Below are 23,846 nucleotides of genomic sequence, written 5' to 3'. Positions count from 1 at the left end.
GTATAAACAATTTAAAAAAAGTGTATTAAAACAATTGGCACTCTTAGGGAAGGGGCTTCAGGGGATAATTTCTCTCAAACATTGAATTAATTTTTTTAAGTTCATTCAATATTATTATTATAGTAGGGCTTCAGCCCTTCTCCTTCTCAAACTCTATTTTCTCCTATCGTTACAATATACATTTTTGCAAATATTTTTAAGGTCATACATTTTCTAACCATACTATTATTATTATTTTTTTTTTTACTTTTAGTTTTTAATAATATTAAATACATTTTTTTAAATTTTTTCTGAAAGTAGATTAATTGTAGAGGATAGAATAATAAATCACGTAGAGTTTATTTTTGTGTACAAAATGCGATGATATTGACACCGGGTGACTTAATTCAAATGTAAAATATTCAAATCATTTATATTTTATAAAATAATTGTACTTTGTCGATTTTATTTCGAATCGGTAAAATGCAAAATGATAAATAGGCTCACTAATACTTATTATATTAAACACATTTTTTAAAATATAAATAAATTCTATTGAAACATCGACATCCGGAGTATAAAAATAATGCCGTATACTAAGTTTTCAATCTTACTTTGTGCGACTTTTATTTAAATAGGAATTAAAATAAATATAGGATGTTGCATAAATTATACTTCCAGCCAGTTTGTTCCTCAACGTCCGTTTTGATCTTTTAATTCTCCGGAAGGTCCCACATACTTGTCAACAGGGACAATTAAAGAACAATAGCAATGTATGAAAAAAATTGCACTCTAATAAATTAGTTTTGTGCCATTCATCAATGAATGATATCGCAGTAAGCACGATATTTATGACCTAAAAGGCTAGAAGCTCGTTATATCGTCATATAAAGTTCTTAAATGTACAATGTGGTACCTACTGCCTACTGTAAAAATTAAATAAATTACCGTTTTGTAAAAGATCAGGTTCAGATATAAGATTTCAAGTATGTCTGTAGTCAATTATTCGCCTTAGTGCTCAGATGTATTAGATACAATATTATGGATAGAGTTGAGTTAGGTACCATAATGTTTTTAGACCAAATCCAGACGTCAGTTTGAAAATAAATGCTAATCATAAAAACAAATAATATACGTATAATAAAATGAACATTATTATTCATTGTAAACATACCTCTATGCAAGGATGGGATGAGGAAGATAGAACCCCACCCCCCCCCCCCCCAAAAAAAAAAAAAAAACATTTATTTTACTGCCAACATTTTATATTTTGTCGGGTAGGTTACTGTATGAGACTTACAGATTCTTCTAAAAACATATAATCCCCCCCCCCCAAACCAAGTTCATAATTACGCCACTGCCTCTATGTGCATAATAACTTTAACTTAAACTATAATTAATGATGTCAATCTAAACAAAAAATAAAAATAAGAACAAATATTTTAATATTATAAAAATAATAATTTTTTTTCTTCAAGTAATTTCAATAATTTTCTTTAGAAAACACTTGTCATTTTTGATTTTTTCATGGAACACAGTACTTGAGATCTTGAGATCTTTAAGTAATTCATTAAATATGTAAGAGATATAATATTTACAATAATTGCTTCCGTTTCAGTCCGAGGTCCTGAAAATTTGGACTCAAACATTTTTTTAACTATAGCCAAACGTCGTTTAATCAGTGATTGTTTGGAAGTGAAGGTATGTGTTTTCTACGTTCTCGATGTATACATTGTTTGATATTGTCAACATGGTAATTTTCCATGATATTTTCAATTTGAGGATTTTTTAGATTTCACGATTTATAATTTTTGAAGGACTTTCTGTGACATCAGTAAGTTTTCTTTTTAGTAGGTTTGAAAATAGTTTTTTTTAAATACATTTATTGGTTATTTTTCATGGTTTTTATGGTCAACATCATATTTTTAAATGTCCGTTAATGATTCGTTTATATATATTTTTGCATTACACTTTTTATTAACACATTTCCACTTATTATACGCACATAAATATTTCACGAAGTTTGTTTTAAAAAATTTTTCATTTTGATAAATAACCAAATCATTTTCTCGTTCACCAGCTACAATTTCGAAATTCATTATTACGAAGTATAATGACACGAGGATAAATCGAGACTAAGATCAGTGTTGGACAATTCTACGAGTCGTTTTTCGCATCATTACGCGTTTACATGTTAGATTATCGTCAATTAGCGATAACATTTTTATACAGGTATTTTATATAATATTTATATTTATAATATAGCTATGCGTAAGTAAAATGAAATTATAAAACTAAAATCGTTGTTCGGGAAGAACATTATTTTCGTGGCGGAATCGATAGGTTGTTTTTAGACTACCTGCACTGGCATAATCGATGGTGGCGGAATTGATAAACCTTTTCTCCAAGTATAAAAAGGTCTTGCGGAATCGATGAAACCCCGTTATCCAGCGCTAGGTATTACATGACGTGAAAAAATTATTACACGAATAGAAATAATAATAGTAATACTGCATTTATAGTAATTAACGAGTTGATTAAAAGTAAATCGCTTATTATTTATGTCAATAACAATAATAATTGGTTGTAACGTGACGTTCTGGGGAAAAAATATGAACAAGAATAGAAATTATACAGAGTGTAACTCAAAGATCTGACACCTGATATAATATTTGGACCAATATATAATAGTGTTTTTCGTTTACTATTGTAAAATCTGGGCATTAATTGAATCCGGAGATCCGATCCGAACTGGTTGGACTAAATCCGGAAGTATGGTAACCTTAATTTTGGAGTAGGTAACTATCTAATATTATATGATGTATAGGTAATAACAAATTATAAATTATTGCTATTAACCACCTCATAACTATTATTTAAGAAATTAAGACCACATAGTGTATTTTTATAAGTTAGTATACAAATTATAGAATATACATTTTCAGAAAAAGCATTTATACAAAAATTTTGGATTTTTGGGGGATCACCTCCCCCACCCAACAATTATTAGGGTAGCACCAATTCCCAAAATGATAGAAAAAATCAATTTCGCTGTTCTTTCTATGTCAATAACTATTATGTAATTAAAGTGAATTTGTGTGTCACATATTTCGAAAACGTATACTAAAAAAAGCGGGTAAGTGGGTATCGGTCTGCTGTGCATTAGGCAGTGGGGTGGACCTCTGACTAGGGTAGGTTAAATTTGAATGCAATGATAGGTATCATTGTATACGAAAAACGATTCTGAACGGAGACGGTTTATCTGTCTAGGATATATTATAGATTATTAAAAATTTTTAAATCTTAGATTTAAAAATAATTTTTTTTATGAATTTCTAGTTTAAAATAATTTGCGAATTTTTGTGATTTTTACATATGTTGTCAAAATTAAAATTTGAATGCTTGTAAAAAAAAATTGTGGCTATATTTTTTAAATATTTTTCAACTGCTATTGTTACAATGTGTTAGGAGCCTTGTATTAAATTTTCAAAGCTTAGATATAAAAGGAAAATATTTTATGAATTTCTAGTTTAAAATAATTAGCGAACTTTCGTGATTTTTACGTATTTTGTCAAAATTCAAACTTTGAATGCTTTAAAAAAAAAATTGTGCTTATATATTTTTTTTTTTTATTTTCAACTGCTATTGTAAAAATATGATTGGAGTCTTGTATTAAATTTTCAAATCTTAGATTTAAAAAGAAAAACTTTTATGAATTTCTATCTATGGTAATTTGAACATTGCCGTAATTTTTACGTATTAAGTCAATATTTCAACTTCAAATGCTAATAAAAAAAATTATGCCTATGTATTCTTATAATTTTTTAATCACTATAAAAATAACTTATGAGAAACTTTGTGTTAAATTTTCAAGTATTTTGATAGAGCCCAAAAAATTTTATCGACACTTCAAAAATTTCAGTTGCCTATAAATATCCCAAAAAAGTCAATATATTGTGTAAAATCATGTAAAGAAAATGCCAATCTAAATAACTGGTAAAATTTTCAAGTATCTACGACTTATACTTTTAGAATAATAACAAATATTTAAAATCGTTTCTGGATAAATCGTTATCGTTACGCTATTTCGTAAAAATTTAAAATTCAAACGCACTTACATTTTTCCTATAATGATGCATCGAGTTTTCTCTATAGCTACTCAAAGGAAAACTAATGGAAAACTTAGTGTTGTATTTTTAATCCTTAGTTATAAACACAAAAAATTTTATGATTTTTCAACTTCAAAATTACTTGCAAATTTTCGCGTTTTCGACAGATTTCGTAAAAATATGAACTATAAACGCTTATAAAAAAAAATTGTGACTAACGATTTTTAATTTTTTTTAGCTACAATGAGAACAACTCATAAGGAACCTTGTGTTAAATTTTCGTTTGGTCATCCAACATTTTTTTACCGACACTTAAAAAAAAAATTCTCAAAAAAATCGAAAATTTCATTGGTCTATAAATAACTCAAAAAAAGTCAAAATTTTGAAAATTAAACTGTATATAGATAACACTAACATAAACATTTGGTGTAAATTTCAAGTATTTACAGTGATTAGTTTTTGAATTACAACCATATAAAAAAATCGATTTGGTCGAAAACCGGTTTTGCGTAAAAATTCCCGTTTTTCTGTCATTTTTTTTTTTTTTGTATTTCTCAATTTTTTTGAAAACTGTTGAAAAATATTAACTTTTGACCTCTATAATGCACCAAGGATATTCACTTTTACATAGGAAACCACCCCCAAAGTTTGAAATTGAAGCATTATTTCGACTATGCAGTAAACAGACACACACAAAAAAAAAAAAACACTCACATCATTGTAAAATCAATACATTCATCACTTCGTTAAAAGATAAAGATTTTTAAAATTTTCTTGACTATAGAAAATGATAAAATAATTATCTAGTACAAATTTAAAGTAGGTATTTACAGTTATTCGTTTTTGAATTAAAACTAAATAGGAAAATTGTTCTATGAGAAATTGATTGAATATCCAACTTTGTATATATTTGAACTTCAAACGTTCATAAAAATTGTATTTGACTTTTCGGTATACATTTTATGTTTGATGTAAATATAGACAAATTGTTGAATAATTTTATTTTACATTTTAAAATTTTAGATATAAATAGAAAAAATTTTATGAATTTTAAATTTAAAATAATTTCTAAATTGTTGTGATTTCTGCGTATTTTGTCGAAGTTCGAACTTCAGACGCACAATACACTTAAAAAATTATTGCGGTTTTATACTCAAATTTAATTTCAATTATAAAAACTTGAGGAATCTTGTATTATATTTTCAAGTATTTTTACAAAACGAACCTTTTTTTGTGGATATTAATCGAAAAAAAACTAATAATAAACGAAAATTTCATATGTCTAAGAATATCTCAACGGGATTCAAAATATTTTGAAAATTGTATATTGTATATAAAATACTAATACAAACAGTCAATGAAAATTGCATGTATTTATATGGTTATTTTTTAGATTTTCGCTAAAAACCAAAAATGATTTTGTCAAAAACCGATTTTGCTTAACAATTCCTGTTTTACCTTAATTTTTTCTGGTGCTTCTGGAAACTACTGGGGATTTCAAATTTTTACCTCCTCAATGCACCAAATAGATTCAATTTCACACCAGAAAAGATACTGTAGTAGAAAATCAAAACATTAGTTCGACTACCTAGTTATATTGTATAAACACACAAAAAAATAAAAAACACACATCATTGTAAAATCAATACATTTATCGCGCCACTCAAAATCTGAAATTGATTTTGTCGACAATAGGTATTATCATTGGTTTTGCTAGATTTTTTTGTTTTCTCAATAATTTTGAAAAGTATAGAGAATATTGTACTTTTGGTATATGGTATTTACTATTATTTCCCGCCACATCTAAAATTAACTTTAGTAATTTGAGTCACAACAGAAAACGAAATGGAGTATGTTATTTGTGCCGCACTTTCTTCGATTGTTGGAATTTACTATTATTATTATTATTTTTTTTTTTTATTATCTATTAAACATCGGCGTATATTTTTTTAAATTATTTTCATAATCTATTTTTTATGACTGATTTTTATATGTTTCATTAATAAACAATATTGTATTTATTTAATATACATAAAGTATATTGTATTCTTATAGAATTATTTATTTTACTTGTGTACATTTTAAATATCTAACGTTCTAATAGAAATGTAACTATATTCGAATTAACTCAATTACTCAATTGATCGATTATTAAAAATACAATACCTATGTTAATCTGTTAAAACAAATTGTTTGGTTATTTTAAAGTGACACAAATTACCAAAATTAATTTTTAGATGTGGTGCAAATTACATGCACATATTTTTTGGGAGTTTTTTTGGGCACAAATTAAAAATGCCGCTACTTTTGACCCCCTACCCCTTCCCATTAATCAATTAGATCCAATTTAGACATTTAGTTCTAGAAATTACCCTACTAAAAAATCGGAGGCTTTCTCTCGTATAATAAGTTTATACAAACATTTTAAACAAATTAAATTTAAAAAAAATTTTATTGTTACAATCTTAAATTATTATGAATTTTTTTAATTTTCTGATAATACATCTGTAGTTGATTTATTATATTAATATAATAAAAATAATTTTTTTTTATTGGTATAGCATCAACAATTAAGGTTATTAGTTTACGACATTATTAATATTAATGAGTACATAACATTTCTTAGATTGACTTATATATTATGTTAATATAAGTACTTAAGTAATAAAATATTATTTTTGCTGATGTCTTCAATTGGACTAGGAGCTTCAAAATGATAACCGTAAGCAACTTATGGTTTCTAATATAACTCTTGTAATCAAACAAGTAAGGAAATAACTAATATTTTAGATAGTTTATCGAAAATTTGGCACCGAAAGAAATAATCGTTTCGAAAACAATTGTTTAAGAAATTGTCAATGAATTTACGATTTAATTTAGATTTACTGCTTTGATTGTTTGACTTAATGCCAAAAATATGTTTCAAGTAAATCATTAGGTAAATCTATTTTAATTATTGTATAAATTATAAACCATAATATTGGTAAAATATATATGTAGGTATGAATAGTTGTTATTTCAATGTAACAGTAGGATCATATTATGACACATACTGACATGCCTACCTATGTTATTTATTAATAATTTCCTTTTCCACATCACATAACTAATTTGACTTTTGTTTTGTAATTTAAATTGATTTATAAATCCCTCTCTTAAAATCAAAAAATTTGGTAAGTGTGAATCTCAATGTCTATACTTCACACACCCATTTATCTAACATAGGTACCTATTATATTAATTAAACAAGTGTTAACCATGTCAAGTGGATCTGGAATAAAGACATTGATATACGTGCATATGTAGGTACCTAACCTACTATTGTGTAATATTATTTAACCCTTGGCTTACGGAATGTTTCTAGTTCCGCATTACGTTTACATTATAAGTTATATATGTTTATGTATCTACTACTTTTAAATATGTACAACATTTTTAGGCACCGAATTTCAAGCGTATTAAGAAATTTTCGGGAGCTCAAGGTGAGTTGAAATTGACATGGTAAACATCTGTGTTGCTTAATATAGATCACTTGTCAAAAATAGAAGTGGTAGGTAAGAGAAAATATATCGAGAAAACGTTTGACAGAGACTTAGTTCGTGTTTTGGCATGCACCATGGCACTTCTAGAGTCAGGTCATTCATACGTCTCGGTCGAATTTGAAGTATACGGAAAAGTACAAGGTAAATAGTTTTTTATCTTATTTTTAACAGTTTTTGATCTCAACTAGATCTTGATGACAGTAAACAATTATTTAAAAATTTTGTTTTCCATGCTAAGGTATAAAATATTGAAATATATTTTTAATATTTTGGTTAGATATGTTTAAGTATGTGTTAGAAATAGTAATAATTTTCGGTTTTCACTATTCATATAAAAAAATATCGGTAGTATAAAATATGTAAATGATACATTTAAATGAGAAGAAACCGATAAATGAGAACCAATATATTGAGTAACATTTAATAAAAGTAGGTATAATAATAGGTAGATAGGTAGTGATTCTCGTGATAATGTAAAAAGATTCACAGAGAATCAAATTTGGGTCTCGTGGCAGCATTGGAAAATACTATAAAAACTCATATGACGTTATACCTCTTCAATTAATCCACGTAGGTAATTTATAAAAAAAACCGCACAATTTACAACTTGACGGACACTATAGATACGTACCTAATCATAATGGCTCTAAAATATTTTAAAAAACAATCTGTTATTAATTATTTACACTTATTAAATATTTGAATTAAATAAAACTTGTTAAGTGTAATCAGACAAATAATTACAAATTAATTCTATAACTTTAAATAGTTTAAAAAATTGGATGATTATAAATGTAATAGTAATCTCATAAATATCAAGTTATTTGAATTTATTATTTCATTAATCACTTTTATAATTAAAAAATTAATAATTTGGTGTAAATATTTCTAAATCGTACTAATAACTTATAGTTTATATTATACTCATTAGTTTTATAATATACATGTAGCAACTTGCAAAAAGAGTACTTTATACAATAATTAGGCAGGTATACTTAATAAACTTTATCAATATACCAACATAGATAGATGGATGTTTTGGAAACTTTTATTTATGGAAGAAAATTATATTGAAGTATTAGATAATAGGTCTCCAAATTGTTCCTAACACCCATCTTTGGAAAATTAATCCGCACTGGTGATAATATTACCTTTATTTTACTTAAATATGTTAGAAACCGAAATTGTAATAATGTCTAATGTCAATAAATTTTTAAAAAAATTGGCAGAAAAAACTATGCTGAATACCATACAAGCAAAATATAGTTGCTTAGTTTAAAATCATGTTTCATATAGAATATGGATATATTAATGGTGCTTTATTTCATGTTATTTTGATGGAATTATTGTGAAATATTCAAAATTAAGTTGTAGTTAGGTATCTATTGTTCCGTGATTGAAAAAACATGGAACAAATAAGCTGATTTTTACAAACAATTCAAAATTAAATTCCTTTCCTCAATATAAAGGTTTTTTGAATGCAATTATAATTATAAAGAAATTATAATTGCTTTAAAACTTAACACTATACCTCTATAACAGTATAACATAACTTTTCATAGGTGCTTTACAATAAGTTATAAAATAGAGCTATATACCAAAAACATAAAATTATGTATGTCGCTCTTGTACTTTGAAAACTTATAAAATTTAAAAATAAAAAAAATAATTTATACATTGGGATTTTAAGAAATTGCCCACAAATAACAGATACAAAACATATTAAAAACAACAAATCTAAGGAATAATATAATTAGGTCCTATCTACTGAAATAAATTTAGAACTGACAATAAATAATATTCCAAGAGAATAGAGACTAGAGTTTAGAACAATACAAACAGTACAACCTAATAATAAAAAAATATTATTATTAATAGGTACTTTATTATATTCTTGAGCTTATAAATAAACGTTCTCTCTCATTATGTATAATTAACTAACTGAAAATCTCCAAAATGTGAAAAAAGAACAATGTTTCTAAGTTGGCACATGATATTTTTAGGAGCTATAGCCAAATATCATTAGAGTAAATATGAATTATTTAGTAATTTAACTTATGTTTTGAAAACTAAAATGATTTAGGTACATGTGGTAAAATTGATACTATTATAATTTCATATCTTTTCAATTTGGTTAATCAGATCAAAACGACACTTTCTACGCAACAGAATATTTCTGTAAGTGTTATTTTATACAAACTAATATCTATTTTCATTAGTAATTTAATTTTTTTTAAATAGTTGAACTATTTTAAGTAGTAATTATATCAATAGATTTCTTGAGACATGGAGGGTTTCAGCTTATTTTTCTGGTAACAAAAAGGTAGTTAAAAATGATTTTTTTTCAATTCACAAAAAAAATTTTTTTTTCTTTATCTAAATAGTTTCTGTTGGTTACATATTATATTACTATTAGAATTAGTAGAAATATAAATTGTTTCACAAATATATTTATAAAAAAAAAATGTAACATATTAGCAATAATTTATTATTACAAAAAGTTCATATTTAATTTTAATAATAGTATAATACAATGATTTACTATTTAATTTTATATAAATTAATTAATATGTAGAGTTTCTTATGGTTAAAATAATAAAGTACAAAAGATTGAATTTAATAAATGCATGTTTATTATTTTATTTTTGTTATTTAGGCGTTTACTTCACCAAATATTGCAGAGACCGAAGTGCTGAACTCGATATTGTTGGATGGGTAAAAAACAGTAAAAGAGGTACTATAATGGGCAAAATGCAAGGACCAAAAGCAAATGTTGAAGAAATGTAAGTTATACTGTCACTACTATCTGAATAATACAAATTGAATTGTTGATATTTTCACGTGCTTACTTATACTGGGCACACCTAACACACCTGTATAGCAATACCTAAAACATTACTTTTTAAACATTAAATTAATTTAAGCTAAAAAAGTTTAATTTTATACATCATAGAATAATGTATACACCGCTAGGTACATGGCAATATCTCGTAGTTGATTTTTCCAAATTTTACAGGAGAAACAAAATGCTATTTTAAATAGACATTGATCTTATAGTTATGAGTTTTTGTTATTGTAAAAAATACAACTTTTGTAAAAAAAATTGATATTTTTGATATCAAAATTCACAGTACATCCAAAAACATTTTTTTTTCGAAAATTTATATCTACGAGATTTTGCGAGTAGCTGTTGGCATTTATTAATTTATAATAATGTATGACGTTGAGTTAAGACATCAGACCCAACAAATTAAATTTTTTAATTTTTAATATATATTTATATGATAGTAGTGAAATTAACAGGCAACTCTACTTTATAGTAAGTTTTATGTGTTGTGTGTATCATCGAGTAGCTGATCTTTTTAGATGTGTTAAATTTGAATTGTATAATAAATTGAGTTTTTGACTAAAATTTCAACATTAAAAATTTATTAATAAGGCTTTACAGTAAATTTTATTTTAAAAAATTAATTTGAAATAATACCATGTTTAAAAAATACTTATATAAATAGATGGTGAAAATTTCAAGTCTCAACAATTACTTATTTTTGATTAAAACAAAAACAATATACATTTTTAAATTACTAGTTTTGGGTAAATATTTGTTTTTAGTAACTGCTTTTTCGTTTTCCTGATTATTTTTGAAAATGTATACAATATTTTTTATTTTTGATCCTTCAACTAGATCACAATTGTTTCTAGAAACCCCATTGAAAATTTCAAAAATATAAATTTATTCAGAATCAATCAACCATTACATACAAAAAAAAATCATTATTTATAATTTATTTAATTACATTAAGGGATATATCCAATACAGGATTGTAAGTTAATACATACTAAACATTTAAACTAATAGAGTTAATTTATGTTATCTATTGTGTTTTTTTTTTTTTAATAGTTAGTGTTGCCTTTAAAGTTTAAAGCCATAAAGGTATATGTAAAACACAAATACGTGAGAAAGGCATGAAAGGTTGGATCTTTTAAGATAAATTAATTTGTCTTAAAAATGTAGAAGAATCAATATAAACATATCAAATGTATCTCAGAAAAGTTAAATTAACTTTTTAAGCCAAGTATAACCAGAAAACAGTCTTGGGATAGATGATCAATTATTAATTTATACGTTACAAAATTTAAGAAACTTGCATTGAACAGGTTAAATTTTAGATTCATACTGCAAGAGGTATCTAGATACCACACAATAGCTTCATACTCCAAAATCGAGCTCACAAAGGGATCTTATAGATTTTTTAGGAATCACTAATTCAAATTCATAACAAATTCTTTCTTTATATAAAACCAATATATTCGTAGCTCCACTCAGAATAAAAATGTTAAACAAGTTTTTTGTAAAACAATTTACCAACAAGGCAACAAAATTAAAAAAATTGTATACTAGAAAAGCAAATTTAATATTATAATTAGATAAGAACAGTTTTTATTTTTTGATACTTTATAATACAAATCAATTATTTTAAATTTACTAAATAGTTAACGTCCATGCACCAAAATCTAGAATCAGTCCTTGTTTTGACGAGTGTTTTTTTTTTTTGTTTTCAACATACATTGGGTTCATTTTTCTGATAGCATATTATGTTCTTAAGAATATGGTATTTTTATTTTTGAATGCATTTCAGTCATATAATTGTGAGCTCACTAGACACGACATTGTGACAAATATGCCTCCTCTTCTTTGTGCACATTAAACAACCTTGCTACCTGCAACCTGGATAAAATAGTTTGGGGTTTATTATAGATCATGTTCCATTAGTTTTACAGTATGCTTTATTATAATAATATGTCACTGTACTATGGTGATGTTTGCCCATATGCAGAGCCGTCTTAAGGTTGTATGGGGCCCTGGTCTTATAATATTTTGGGGCCTTATAAATTAAACATGCTCTCAAACTAAATAATATGAAAATTCCAAATAATTTTTAAGTAGACATACTTATGTTAAATCAGTAAAATTATATATCATTAAGAGATGTATATACAAACAATAATATTTCATTATAGGATCGCATGGTTGTCAAACGAAGGAAGTCCTGGAAGTAAAATTGAGCGATGTGATCTAATGAACTTTGAATATTTGGCGAGGAAGGAGTTCAATGGATTTAGTATAAGATTTTAAACATCTTTAGAAAGTAATATTTTATTAATGCAGGTATTGTAAAATACAGGAGAGATATAAAAACACTAAAATATTGGTGTAAAAAAAAGACATGCACATATTGTTAAAATTTTTATACATAATTTATTATTTTTAAAAATCGATACTAGCTCGAAAGGCAAATACATAATACATAATATTTTATAATGTAAATCAAATTGCTTAAACATTAAAATGTATTAGAAAAATGAATAAAGTAAACTATTGGTATAACAAACTATTTAAAATTATATGAAATAAGTATTGTAAATACACATCTTAAACTCTAGAAATTTTGCAAATAAAAATATTTACAAATTTTTAATTTTGCTATTTTATTATACTTTATTTGTTATAGCAATTCATACACACTATATGTAATATTATGCAACCATTTTTTTAACATTGTGTTCTATAAACTTATTTTTGAAGTAAAAGAATATGAAGAAAACAGATGTTAAATGAAATAAATATATATAAAAAGAATTTTAAATTATAAAGTTTATTAATGGCAAAACAAAATATACTATACAATATTTGTTTTCAAATAGTCTCATTAATTTTTTTTTTACATATGTTTGGAAGGTGACCCAGAATCGTTGTTTATATCTGCATGAAAAAAAAAAATGTATACATTTTAAAACAGGTTTTATCAACTGATTTAAGAGTGAGAAAATATAAAACCAAATATTCTTTAAAAATAAACAATATTTTTTTTATTTGAGATCTATTTGGTTTATATAAATGAGGAAAACTATAAACTATAATTCACAATATTTCTAATATGTAAAAGTTATGAAAAGTATTCATATTAAATGTTTATTTTGGACTATTAAAAAAAGAACATAATATTATTATCTTAATTATAATAAATTATTATTAACATATACAAAATAATGGATAAATTCATTAAGAAAATAATTCTCCATTAATAATTAATTTTCATATAATATGATATTATAATGATTAATAATAAATTAATCTATATTCTACGGATAGTAATTAATAGTTGATAATCACAATATAATATTCAGTAAAATAACATTATATTTTATAAGTTTATATCAGTAATTAATAAGTAAATATTTATCATAAAATGTGGCATACAAAATATTGTTTACTATGGATCATTGCTAACTATAAAAAATAGTTAATTTATAATTTATGTTACAGTAAATTCTGTTCTTATCATAGTCTTGAAGAATAAACATGAATGTTGAATATATCACAAATTGAACTTAAGTGGATATTTTAAAATAATAAATGTATTACTATGTCAAATGTTTCATTTGAATAGGAGTATAGGACAGACATGTATTGATTAAATCCTGATTTCTAAAAAGTTCTCAAGCTGGCTATTAATTTGGCTGAAGATACCAACATAGTTTCCAGTTAGTCAATTTATGAATAGAAACGATGGCATTTTCTCTTTAACCTTTTTAGGATATTATATTCTCACAAATTTAATATGTATCATAACCAACTCTTGGATTTTATAGCAAATACATATTATTTAGAATATTCAAAATAATTAAAAGTAAGTTTAATGACACAATAAAAGTAAGTATAAAATTTTATCTGACATATTTCATCAATTTAGGGTTTAAAGGGCATATTTTGACTTTTTACTCTTATTTTAGGTGTTGTGTTTCTGAGTTAAAATTTTAATCTAGTTTAAAATGTTGATTAATGATTATTAAATGATTGGACAAATTTAGTAGCAAGTTATTTTTAAGAGCACCACCTAAATAGTAGAAAATTATGGCTGTACACTATCTAATCAATGATTATTTTATCAGTTTACTTAGTTTCAATTAATGTTTGTATTTATATTTTGTTTTTATTGATGAGTTTGTTAACTGTTGGTAAATGTGCTTAAGCTTGATATTTGTTGGAGAAAATTTACATAGCTTAATGTATATGTTACCAGAAATGTTGAAAACTTAGGAAATGACGACAATTCCTAGAAAATGATGATAATTCCTAGTAGTAGAAGAAAATGATATCATTGCCTAGGAATTGTCATCATTTCTGTATTTTATTAGGCAATGTTATCACGCATTGCTTTCTACACGAAAGCATTGGTGGTTATGATGTTGCAAGTCATGTGGACTGGCTTTACAATATAACTATTAGAACGATATGGTGACATACTGACATGCTAAAAATCATTATACTGCAACTACTATCAATATTGTACGGGTTCTAAAAATATCAGGTGGTAAATTACTGATATCAATAAAATGGTTGATTGGAAAATGTCATGGCTATTGCATGGGTATCGCATAATATGTTTGCATAATGCATAACATTCATGTATTTTATTAAAAGTGTACCTAGTCATATCTGTAAAAATGCAAAAAAGCTTAAATTACTCAACTTAAAGTGATAAAAAAAAACTTTTGACAACGTTTGATTCTTTATAAGGGTAATAATAGGGTAATTAATAATTATATTTGATAAAAGTAATATTTAAATTAGGCAGATTAAAGTAAAATATCTAAAAAAAATATATGGCATCTTTGCCTGATATCGTTAGGAAATGATAACATGTACTAGGCAATGATATCATTTTTTTACGCTATTAGGAATTGTTAAACTTTCCTATGAACTGTTATCATTTCCTAAATGTAAATATTTCCGGTAACATTTATAATATATACATGAATTATTTTTTATCAAAATATGTTAAACAATATAAAAACCATTTTTTATTTTAAATTAATTATTAAAATCAATAACTTTTATTTTTTAAAAGCATAATTTTAGTTATTATTATTTGTACTATAAAATCTGAGCCTAGATAATAAAAAATGGCTTATAACCTTAATAAATATCCAGCTAGTATGAGTTTCTTAATGAGTATTCATATTTTCAATAGAAACTGTTTTGATTAAGTTAGTTACACGTTGCTGCTAAAAATAATACCTTATTTTAGAATTTAACCAGTTGTCTGTTATTATTGAGAGTCTAATATAACATTTATAAGTGCCAAGACTAAAATATAAGAAGATACATTAGGTATCTGTATTTGTTATCTGTCTCACAAACTTACAACATTGCAGCATTCAGCAGAAACAATTTTGTGGGTACTTCAATATTAAATTAAGTAAACGCTTAATATAAAGGCTCTGTCAAACAGAAAGCGTTATTTTCACATGGCGTGATTTTGTAATTCGTTTAATGACGCATTATTCAAGCACGTGAAAGCACCACTACAACGAGCCATTTACCGTTTTAAAACGCATCATAACGCATTCTGTTTGACATAGCCTTAGAAATGAAAGCTGAGAATATTATTCGTCTTAGTACTTTGGTTTATTAAAAGATTTGAATTATTAAATAGGTTATGACTAATGAATATTTTTAAAATGTAATATTTAATTAATGTAGCTATTCTATAGTTTTTTGCTGAAAATTTTGACCTTTCATTAATTTCATGATTTTTAATCATTTTTTTAGATTAGATAAAAAGGCAAAAAACTGGTTTTTGACAGTGAGTCCCCTTAGGTTCAGCAGAACACAATATTTGTGCCACAAATTAGCTATGTTGCATGTTTTTAAGCAAAGACATTAGTCGATTATTCCTCTAAAACAGAATTGTATATCAAAATGTGGAGGTATTTCTCTACTTCATTTACTTAAGCTTTTATAATTAAAAATTTTTATTTATGGATAATGGTTCAATGTATAAATTTATGAAAACTATTATCTTTTTGAACACAAAATTATAAATGTACAGTTATTTTAAAATTACAAGTGAATACCATCTAATATTACCTTAAAAAATTCTAAAATAATTTAAATATTCATAAATATTATAAGATCAATGATAAAATAATCACCCTGTACATATCATTGACTAGTTTATTAATTTATTTTAACAAATGAAACCAATTTTAATTACGAAGTAAATCATCAATGTAAAACTTACCACTTTTATTAGGTTTTTGTTTACGATATTTAGCAGCAGGTCCCCAAATACGAACAGTACAATCATCCGAAACTGATGCAAGCATTTGATGATAAACAGGATTCCAACTAACACATGTAACTGCTCGTGTATGACCAGTTAATGTTGCTATTGGTAGTTCATGCTTAATATGCCACAAATATACTTTGTTATCTATAACAAAATTATATTTTTATCACATATAAATGATATTTTATGACAGTATCAAACCTTCACTTCCACTAGCGATAAAATCATGATTAACACCACCAAAACAACTATGTATAGAAAAATGGCCCTGTGTAACTCCTTGAAATTTTCTAACTAAACACTTATCTTGGAGATCCCATAAATGAACACCTTGTGATACAACATTAAGGAGTGCAAGACGATCAGTTTTATTAACAGTGAATGACATTATAGGATGATCTTCTTGTATTCTATTTAAACATTTTAAACATAATACATATTTAAACAGACAAACAAAATGTAATTTTTTGCTTTACTTACAAATTTTGATCACTTAGCTCATCAAAATTATATGAACGAATTCGTTGACGTGTATCTGCTGCCAGAACAGTTTTTCCATCAGATCGACACCAAAGACAATTTACACGAACACCTTCCCATGAATCTAATACAGAACCTTCCAAATCCTAAAATTTATTTATAATTTAGTTGAAATTATTTTGAAACTCTTAATACATTATGCATGTACGTTGATTATTTATTTATGTATAGTTACACATTGATAAAATTGTCCTCGGATTCCCCCACAGACAAATTTTTGGCCATCTTTATGCCAAGAACAGGCAGTTAATGAATCATCTGATGAATGTGAGAGTTTTAACCTCAAAACACCAGTGCTAACATTCCACACCCATAAGTCGGGACAGTCTTCAGGGCCACAAGCCATGAGAAGTTCGCCATCTGGAGACCATGAAAGGTAACTAACTCCATATGAATGGCCATCTAAAGTGATCGATTGTTCTACAGTTAATGTTTCCTGAAAAAATTAAATTGTTAAGATGTAACAAGCAATTATTTTATATTAACATACTGGATCAACGTCATATATTATAATGGATGCATCTTTTGAACCAGTAGCTAATTTTTTTCCATTAGGCGAGAACCGACAGAACCATACTTCATCACAATGTTCAGTCAGTATTTGGACGGTTTCACATGGAATTTGTTCTCTGCAATAAAAACAATTTCTTTATACAACTACAAAATAATAATATAATTTTAAAACACGAATTACTTACAATGAACACTTATGGTCAGTAAGTAAGGAAACAGTTTCAATGGAATCATCAAATGTTGTATTATGGAATAAGCATTGATTTCTCTGCAGTTCTACTGCCTGAGTCAATAACATATGTAACCTAAAATAAATGAAAATTATTCAATTGCATATAACAAAATTGTAATAAAATACACATGTATAAGTTAATTAATTTGTTCTTAATGTAATAACAGAACATTTTTTGATGAAATAAATAAAATTTAAAAAAAAACATATTTAGGTAAACCTTAAATTTAATCTTATAGTGATGAATCACCTTAAAAATAAAATAAAAATATCATCTTATATTAAATCTCCTCTTAATCTAAAATGTTATACTACAGTATAAAAATGAGACCATTATTTGTGTTTATGTTATTATTGTTATATAATATACTATTATATAGTGACAAATCGTTTAAGAAAATTTTACTTGATCAAAAATACTACTAGAGACAATGAAAAACCCTCAAGGCTGAAGATTGGAAAATATGTTCTATTTCATCACAGATTCAGATACATTTTTTTTTTTAATGCGTATATAATAATTATAAACCCAAAATATGCCTTGCTCAAATTGTAAACTGAAATTATGAAATTGGAAATGTAGTATACTTTTATAGTTTTAATTCAAACACTTATTAATTTATTTCATATTTTATTAAAAACATGTGTATTCATTTAAACCATTATTTTGAATGGTTAATAAAAAAGCACTAGAAATAGATTTTAAATTTACATACACAAACATGTGAACAATAAATAATGAAATCATACTATATAATATTGAAGCAAATATTTACCTTTTGGGTGGTAGCATAATATGTGGAGGCAAAAATTGTTGAATCATATCCATGAGTAGAGTTCTAGATTTATGTCCTTTTCCTTCCCAATTTGCTCGTTTCATTAATTCATCTCGTCCACTACACATCATATAGCTAAAACAATAAGATCAGACATTTAAGAATACATAATAAATAAAACAAAATAATTAATTATACAAACAATGAAACAATTGTAGATTTAAAATAGTCCAAACCTGCTAAGAATATGAACTTTGTCAATATTGTGTTGCAAAGGTGTCAACTCATTACGCAACACATGTAATGCATCCAAAACTTTACCATCCTCTAAATATTCCAAATACTTTTGTTCACATATCAAAAATTTCATGTCCTTAAAAAAATGAATATTATTAAAATCATTAGCTACAAGTAATAAAGTTTAAGATATATCTACTATTTTAACAAAACAAAAATATTTCACGTAAGTAAAATTAGAATTAAATCATTTAAATAATTAAATTATCTGGATGATTTTATGGATGACAGAGATTTAAAATACAATCAAGAGCAATGAATAGGAAGGGACAGTTCAATATTATCACAAAAAGACTACCAGTTTACTGCACACTTTATAATATAAGCTGTACTAATTGCAAGGAGTAATTATTTTAGATTTGATGGCATGGAGTGTGATCTGTAATATATATGATGTAATATCTGTAATTGTATTAGATATCAACTTAAAAGGGTCAGAAAACCTGGCATAAGGAATATTTTTAAATAATAATAAAAAAAGAATGAGAATGGAAAATAAATAATGTAAATAAGTTATATATGAAATACTCATATATAAAAGTTAAACATTATTTGAATATATATTTATTTGATTTTTATGGTATATAATTCTTATACAATATAAATTTATAACATAACGTCTTTAAAAATAAAATTATTTTCTTTGAAAACGTAAGCTGAATGCATCAGGCGCATAGCTAGAAATTTCTAAGGGGGGGGGGGGGGTGTTATTAAAAATTAATTGAAAAAATTATAAACACAAAATTGATAACTTCACGTAGATATACGATACTTCACCATGACAATCAAATAATCAATAATTAAGAAGTTGTAAACGTTTTCTTACACGCTGCATAAAAAGATATATTAAATCGTGCATGAAACGAGTAATCGATAAAACGTCACAGAACGGTCTAAAATAGTAATTATTAATGCCAGATCCCGGCTTTAGTGCTTTACATAATTGATATCGTAATATAAACTAATATACTTAATTTTGATAAATAAGTGTAAATCACGATTTAAGATAATTCGTGCTTATGATGCATCTTTATCTTGATAAAAAAATATTAAGTATACCACGGCTGAGGGGGGGGTTTTATTACACCTGTAACACCCCCCCCCTGACTACGCGCCTGGAATGCATAACACAAATAAATAATAAAATACTTACTGAAAAATATTGGCATGAATTGCCTACTAAAGCTTGAAGTTCATTTAAATCTGCATTAACCTAAAATGTTATAATTATTTTCAATATAGACATAATATTAACTTAATTTAAATAAAAATAGTATCAACTAATGTTTTAAAATTTAATTAATAGGTAATATTTTCTCATTTAATCTAGTTTTTTGTTTGTAGTAATTAACACAACATTAATACTAAAATATATAAAATAATAATTGCATATTTTTTATAGTGTTATATATTTTAAGTAGATAAAAACAGTTTTTAATCAAAGAAGTGGTACTAGATAATAATTAATGTTTATACTTACTTTGTGCCATTCACCATCCATTACATGATGGCGAAATTGAGTGGCAGCAGGATGTTCTAAACGGCACCCAGATTCCTGCATTAACACTTCTGCAGTTTGACTAAAATAAAAATTTTAACACTGTAAATTATGAGGTTAATTATTTTTCATAATATTTATTTGATACATAAACTTTTTAACAAATTGGGATTAATTTTTATAATTTTCATTATACCTAACTATAGTTGATACAATCATACTGGTTATTAGCAAAACAATTCTACTATCATCAGCCAAAAAATTCAAACCAAAGTAAATCTTTATATGACTTAGTTCAACAAGTGGATAATCTAAGTCATCCAAATTAAATACTTACCTATTTAATTTGGTCACAATATTGCCAGTATATTATATATATATATAATACTTAGATATTATGATGGACAAAACGTTAAAACACTCACCCACACACCCAGGATAAACATAGAACTATAAAAATAGCCTGAGATTCAAATATTATTTAAAAATACAAATTATTCAATCAAAAACTCCTTCTAAAAGTCCATTTAAACCCCTACAAAAATAAAGGAGACAAGATGAACTGTTAACTATTAATAGGTAACTAATAAAAATATAAAGTATTAGGTATTCAAAATACTTATAGGATAACCAGAGCCAATGACTAAAGAGGTTATGTAGAATTACCAGTGTGGGTTCTGAAAAGGGAACTCAATAACTGATAAACTCGGAATTATTAAGCAACTAACATATGAAAATAGAAGTTCAGATCAAACGTGTGACAATTATTTGTGGACTAATTTGTATGACAACAACCACTGTGATAGTTTATATAATGCACAGAGGTTAAAGTGGGGAAAAATTCCAGAGGGGACTGATGTCTCCATAAAGTTTTAAGCGTTCCTTATATAATTTTAGGTATAATGTCTAATGTATAAAATCCTGATTTGTTAAAGGGGACGCTTTTTAACCGCCGTCAGAGGTAAGGAAACTGAGTCCTCCTGCGTCTCCCTCCACTTTAACCCCTGATAATACAATGTACAAGTTTGGATTTCTCAAAAAACTTATTATAATGAATTGATGACAAAAAAGGGTATAAAAGAAACAAGATATCAAGTTGGTGTGAACAATTGTACAATTGTGCAATGTAATAAACAAAAGAATATTAATGTTATTAAATACTTCATGTTATGGGTTAATAATTTCAAATAAATGGCAACCCTATACTTAAGTCTGAGAGTAAATAACAAGAGTATTTAAACAGGATGATTCTTTTAAGTGGGTAATTATTTCGAAAAGTATTTACTTTTTTCAAAATATTTTTTTCACATGGTTTCAAGTTGTTGAAAAACCAACGTTTTTATTAAAAAATTATATTTTTAAATATTTTTTATCCTTATAATTTTTTAAGTTTTTTACTTTTTTGAATGACAACATAGAGTTTTAATTTCATATTCCAAAGCAGAATATTTTTCTAAGTATTTTGATTCATAATAATCGAATTTAGGACGAGTAGTTTATGAGTTATATGTATTTAAAGTTTAGACAAGCGGAGTAGTGGACAAACATTTTGCGGGGTAACACCGTACCACTCCACTCTGCCAATCTAAACTTTAAATACTTATAACTCAAAAACTACTCGTCCTAGATTCGATTTTTATGAATCAAAATACTTAGAAAAATATTCTGCTATGGAATATGAAACTAAAACTCTATGTTGTCATTCGAAAAAGTAAAAAACTTTAAAAATGATAAGGATAAAAAATATTTAAAAATATAATTTTTTAATAAAAACGTTGGTTTTTTAACAACTTGAGATCATGTAAAAAAATATTTTGAAAATAGTAAATCCTTTTTGAGATAATTAGTGTACCCACTTAAAAGAATCACCCTGTATACCTACATATTTATTTTCAACAATATTATTTATTATTTATCTTACACATACTGAAGATTATAGCAATTTAGAGAAAAAAAAATACATGAATTTCATGAATAAGATCATTAAAAAGAATAAATATACAAGAGTAAACTAGTAAACATAGTATTAAAGTTCAATATTATAAGCGGTCCATTATATATTACACCTATAGTGGACCATTGAATTATACACTACAAAGATAAACTGTTAATTGATAGATGTCTCCCTAAAATGAACATTTTAAACACATTAGGCCAATCGTTTTATGTCATATGATTTTATAAAAAGAATATATTTAACTATTTTTTATATAATATTATCTTATGCTGAAGATTTAAACTAAATTTAAATATTGCATGTAGTATAAAATTAATTATTCAATAAATAAAAAATGTCTCATTAGAACTCACTTAAGCCCGATAAGCTTCAAATGTTGACCTATGAGCCGAACAATCTCTTGGCTTGACCTGCCCTTGATGTTACAGCTATTACTTTGTTCTTGATCATCACCGTTTCCAGTGGCCGTACCATTAATGGTCGAACTGGAGGATGGCTGATCCACCGATCCATTATGTTGCAAACACCCATTGCTCGGCTGCAACATGGTATCTTCCGTATCCAAGTGCCTTTTCTTACGCGGTGGTGGAACAAGCCCACCGTCATCAGAATCGCCACTCGAGGCCAGTCTTGCTACGCGACGGCAAGATTTAAATGCTTTTCCCTCCTCTATAAAAATCTATTATTGGACTACGACACATCAAATCTAAAATAACGAATGCATCAATAAACATAATATTATATTATATTGTATTCCTGATTCTTTTTTTATTTATTTCATTTTTACCCTCAACAGCTGTGCGAGATAAACATTAAACATACGCACACTAAACACGCATACGCGCGCGCACAAATGTACACGCTACTACGCTAGTACGCTTCAAACATACCCACCTTTGTTGTTTTGGATTTCTTCGTCCTTGAAAAATCGTTGTATCACTATACACTAGGATAACTAAAGTCTAATGGACGAATAAAACTCAAAACCCTAAAATTTTGATGAAAATACTCTCAAACTATTAATTAATATAGTTGGAACTTGGAATTTGCTTGGAAAATATTATTAAATGATAATTTCCTTTTTTTTATTTTTTTTTTACACAACAAATTTTATACCAGATGACGAACAATAACAAGTCGTCGTCTCGTCGAGGAGAAAATAATACTTTATCATGATATTTATTATTTTTTTATCCACTGATGAACGATTTACTTAACCTCAAAATAATTTCACTGACTTCAGATTTGAATTTTCCTATCGTCACA

The 23,846-nt window shown here is 25.9% G+C and overlaps 2 protein-coding genes across 5 annotated transcripts; one reads left to right on the top strand and one right to left on the bottom strand.

Moving 5' to 3' along the window:
* Positions 1 to 7,619: 7,619 nt before the first annotated feature.
* On the top strand, positions 7,620 to 13,110 carry LOC107169299 (acylphosphatase-2). The gene is made up of 3 exons (XM_015519000.2): positions 7,620 to 7,771; positions 10,287 to 10,413; positions 12,653 to 13,110. The coding sequence occupies exons 1-3, from the start codon at positions 7,705 to 7,707 to the stop codon at positions 12,765 to 12,767; spliced, it is 309 nt and encodes a 102-aa protein (XP_015374486.1). The 5' UTR covers positions 7,620 to 7,704; the 3' UTR covers positions 12,768 to 13,110.
* On the bottom strand, positions 12,022 to 23,701 carry LOC107169293 (WD repeat-containing protein 26). 4 transcript variants are annotated; one of them, XM_089225415.1, is made up of 13 exons: positions 23,475 to 23,701; positions 22,934 to 23,286; positions 20,606 to 20,705; positions 20,279 to 20,338; positions 19,065 to 19,201; positions 18,829 to 18,963; positions 18,006 to 18,125; positions 17,798 to 17,954; positions 17,483 to 17,743; positions 17,248 to 17,393; positions 16,969 to 17,177; positions 16,720 to 16,911; positions 12,022 to 12,359 (listed from the first exon to the last, which is right to left on the bottom strand). In XM_089225415.1, the coding sequence occupies exons 2-13, from the start codon at positions 23,125 to 23,127 to the stop codon at positions 12,349 to 12,351; spliced, it is 1,722 nt and encodes a 573-aa protein (XP_089081541.1). In that variant the 5' UTR covers positions 23,128 to 23,286; positions 23,475 to 23,701; the 3' UTR covers positions 12,022 to 12,348. The 4 variants fall into 4 exon arrangements, with proteins under 4 accessions (XP_089081541.1, XP_089081537.1, XP_089081539.1 ...); XM_089225411.1 differs by lacking the exon at positions 12,022 to 12,359 and adding an exon at positions 13,272 to 13,394 and having other exon boundaries at positions 23,475 to 23,700; XM_089225413.1 differs by lacking the exon at positions 12,022 to 12,359 and adding an exon at positions 13,272 to 13,394 and having other exon boundaries at positions 17,798 to 17,936; positions 23,475 to 23,697.
* Positions 23,702 to 23,846: the final 145 nt, after the last annotated feature.

Source organism: Diuraphis noxia, unplaced genomic scaffold, assembly GCF_037042655.1.
Source record: "Diuraphis noxia isolate RWA-SAM2 unplaced genomic scaffold, SU_Dnox_SAM2 contig0004, whole genome shotgun sequence".
Lineage (NCBI taxonomy): Eukaryota > Metazoa > Arthropoda > Insecta > Hemiptera > Aphididae > Diuraphis > Diuraphis noxia.
The sequence above is the reverse complement of the archived record's forward strand: the minus strand, read 5'-3'. Positions and strand labels throughout refer to the sequence as shown.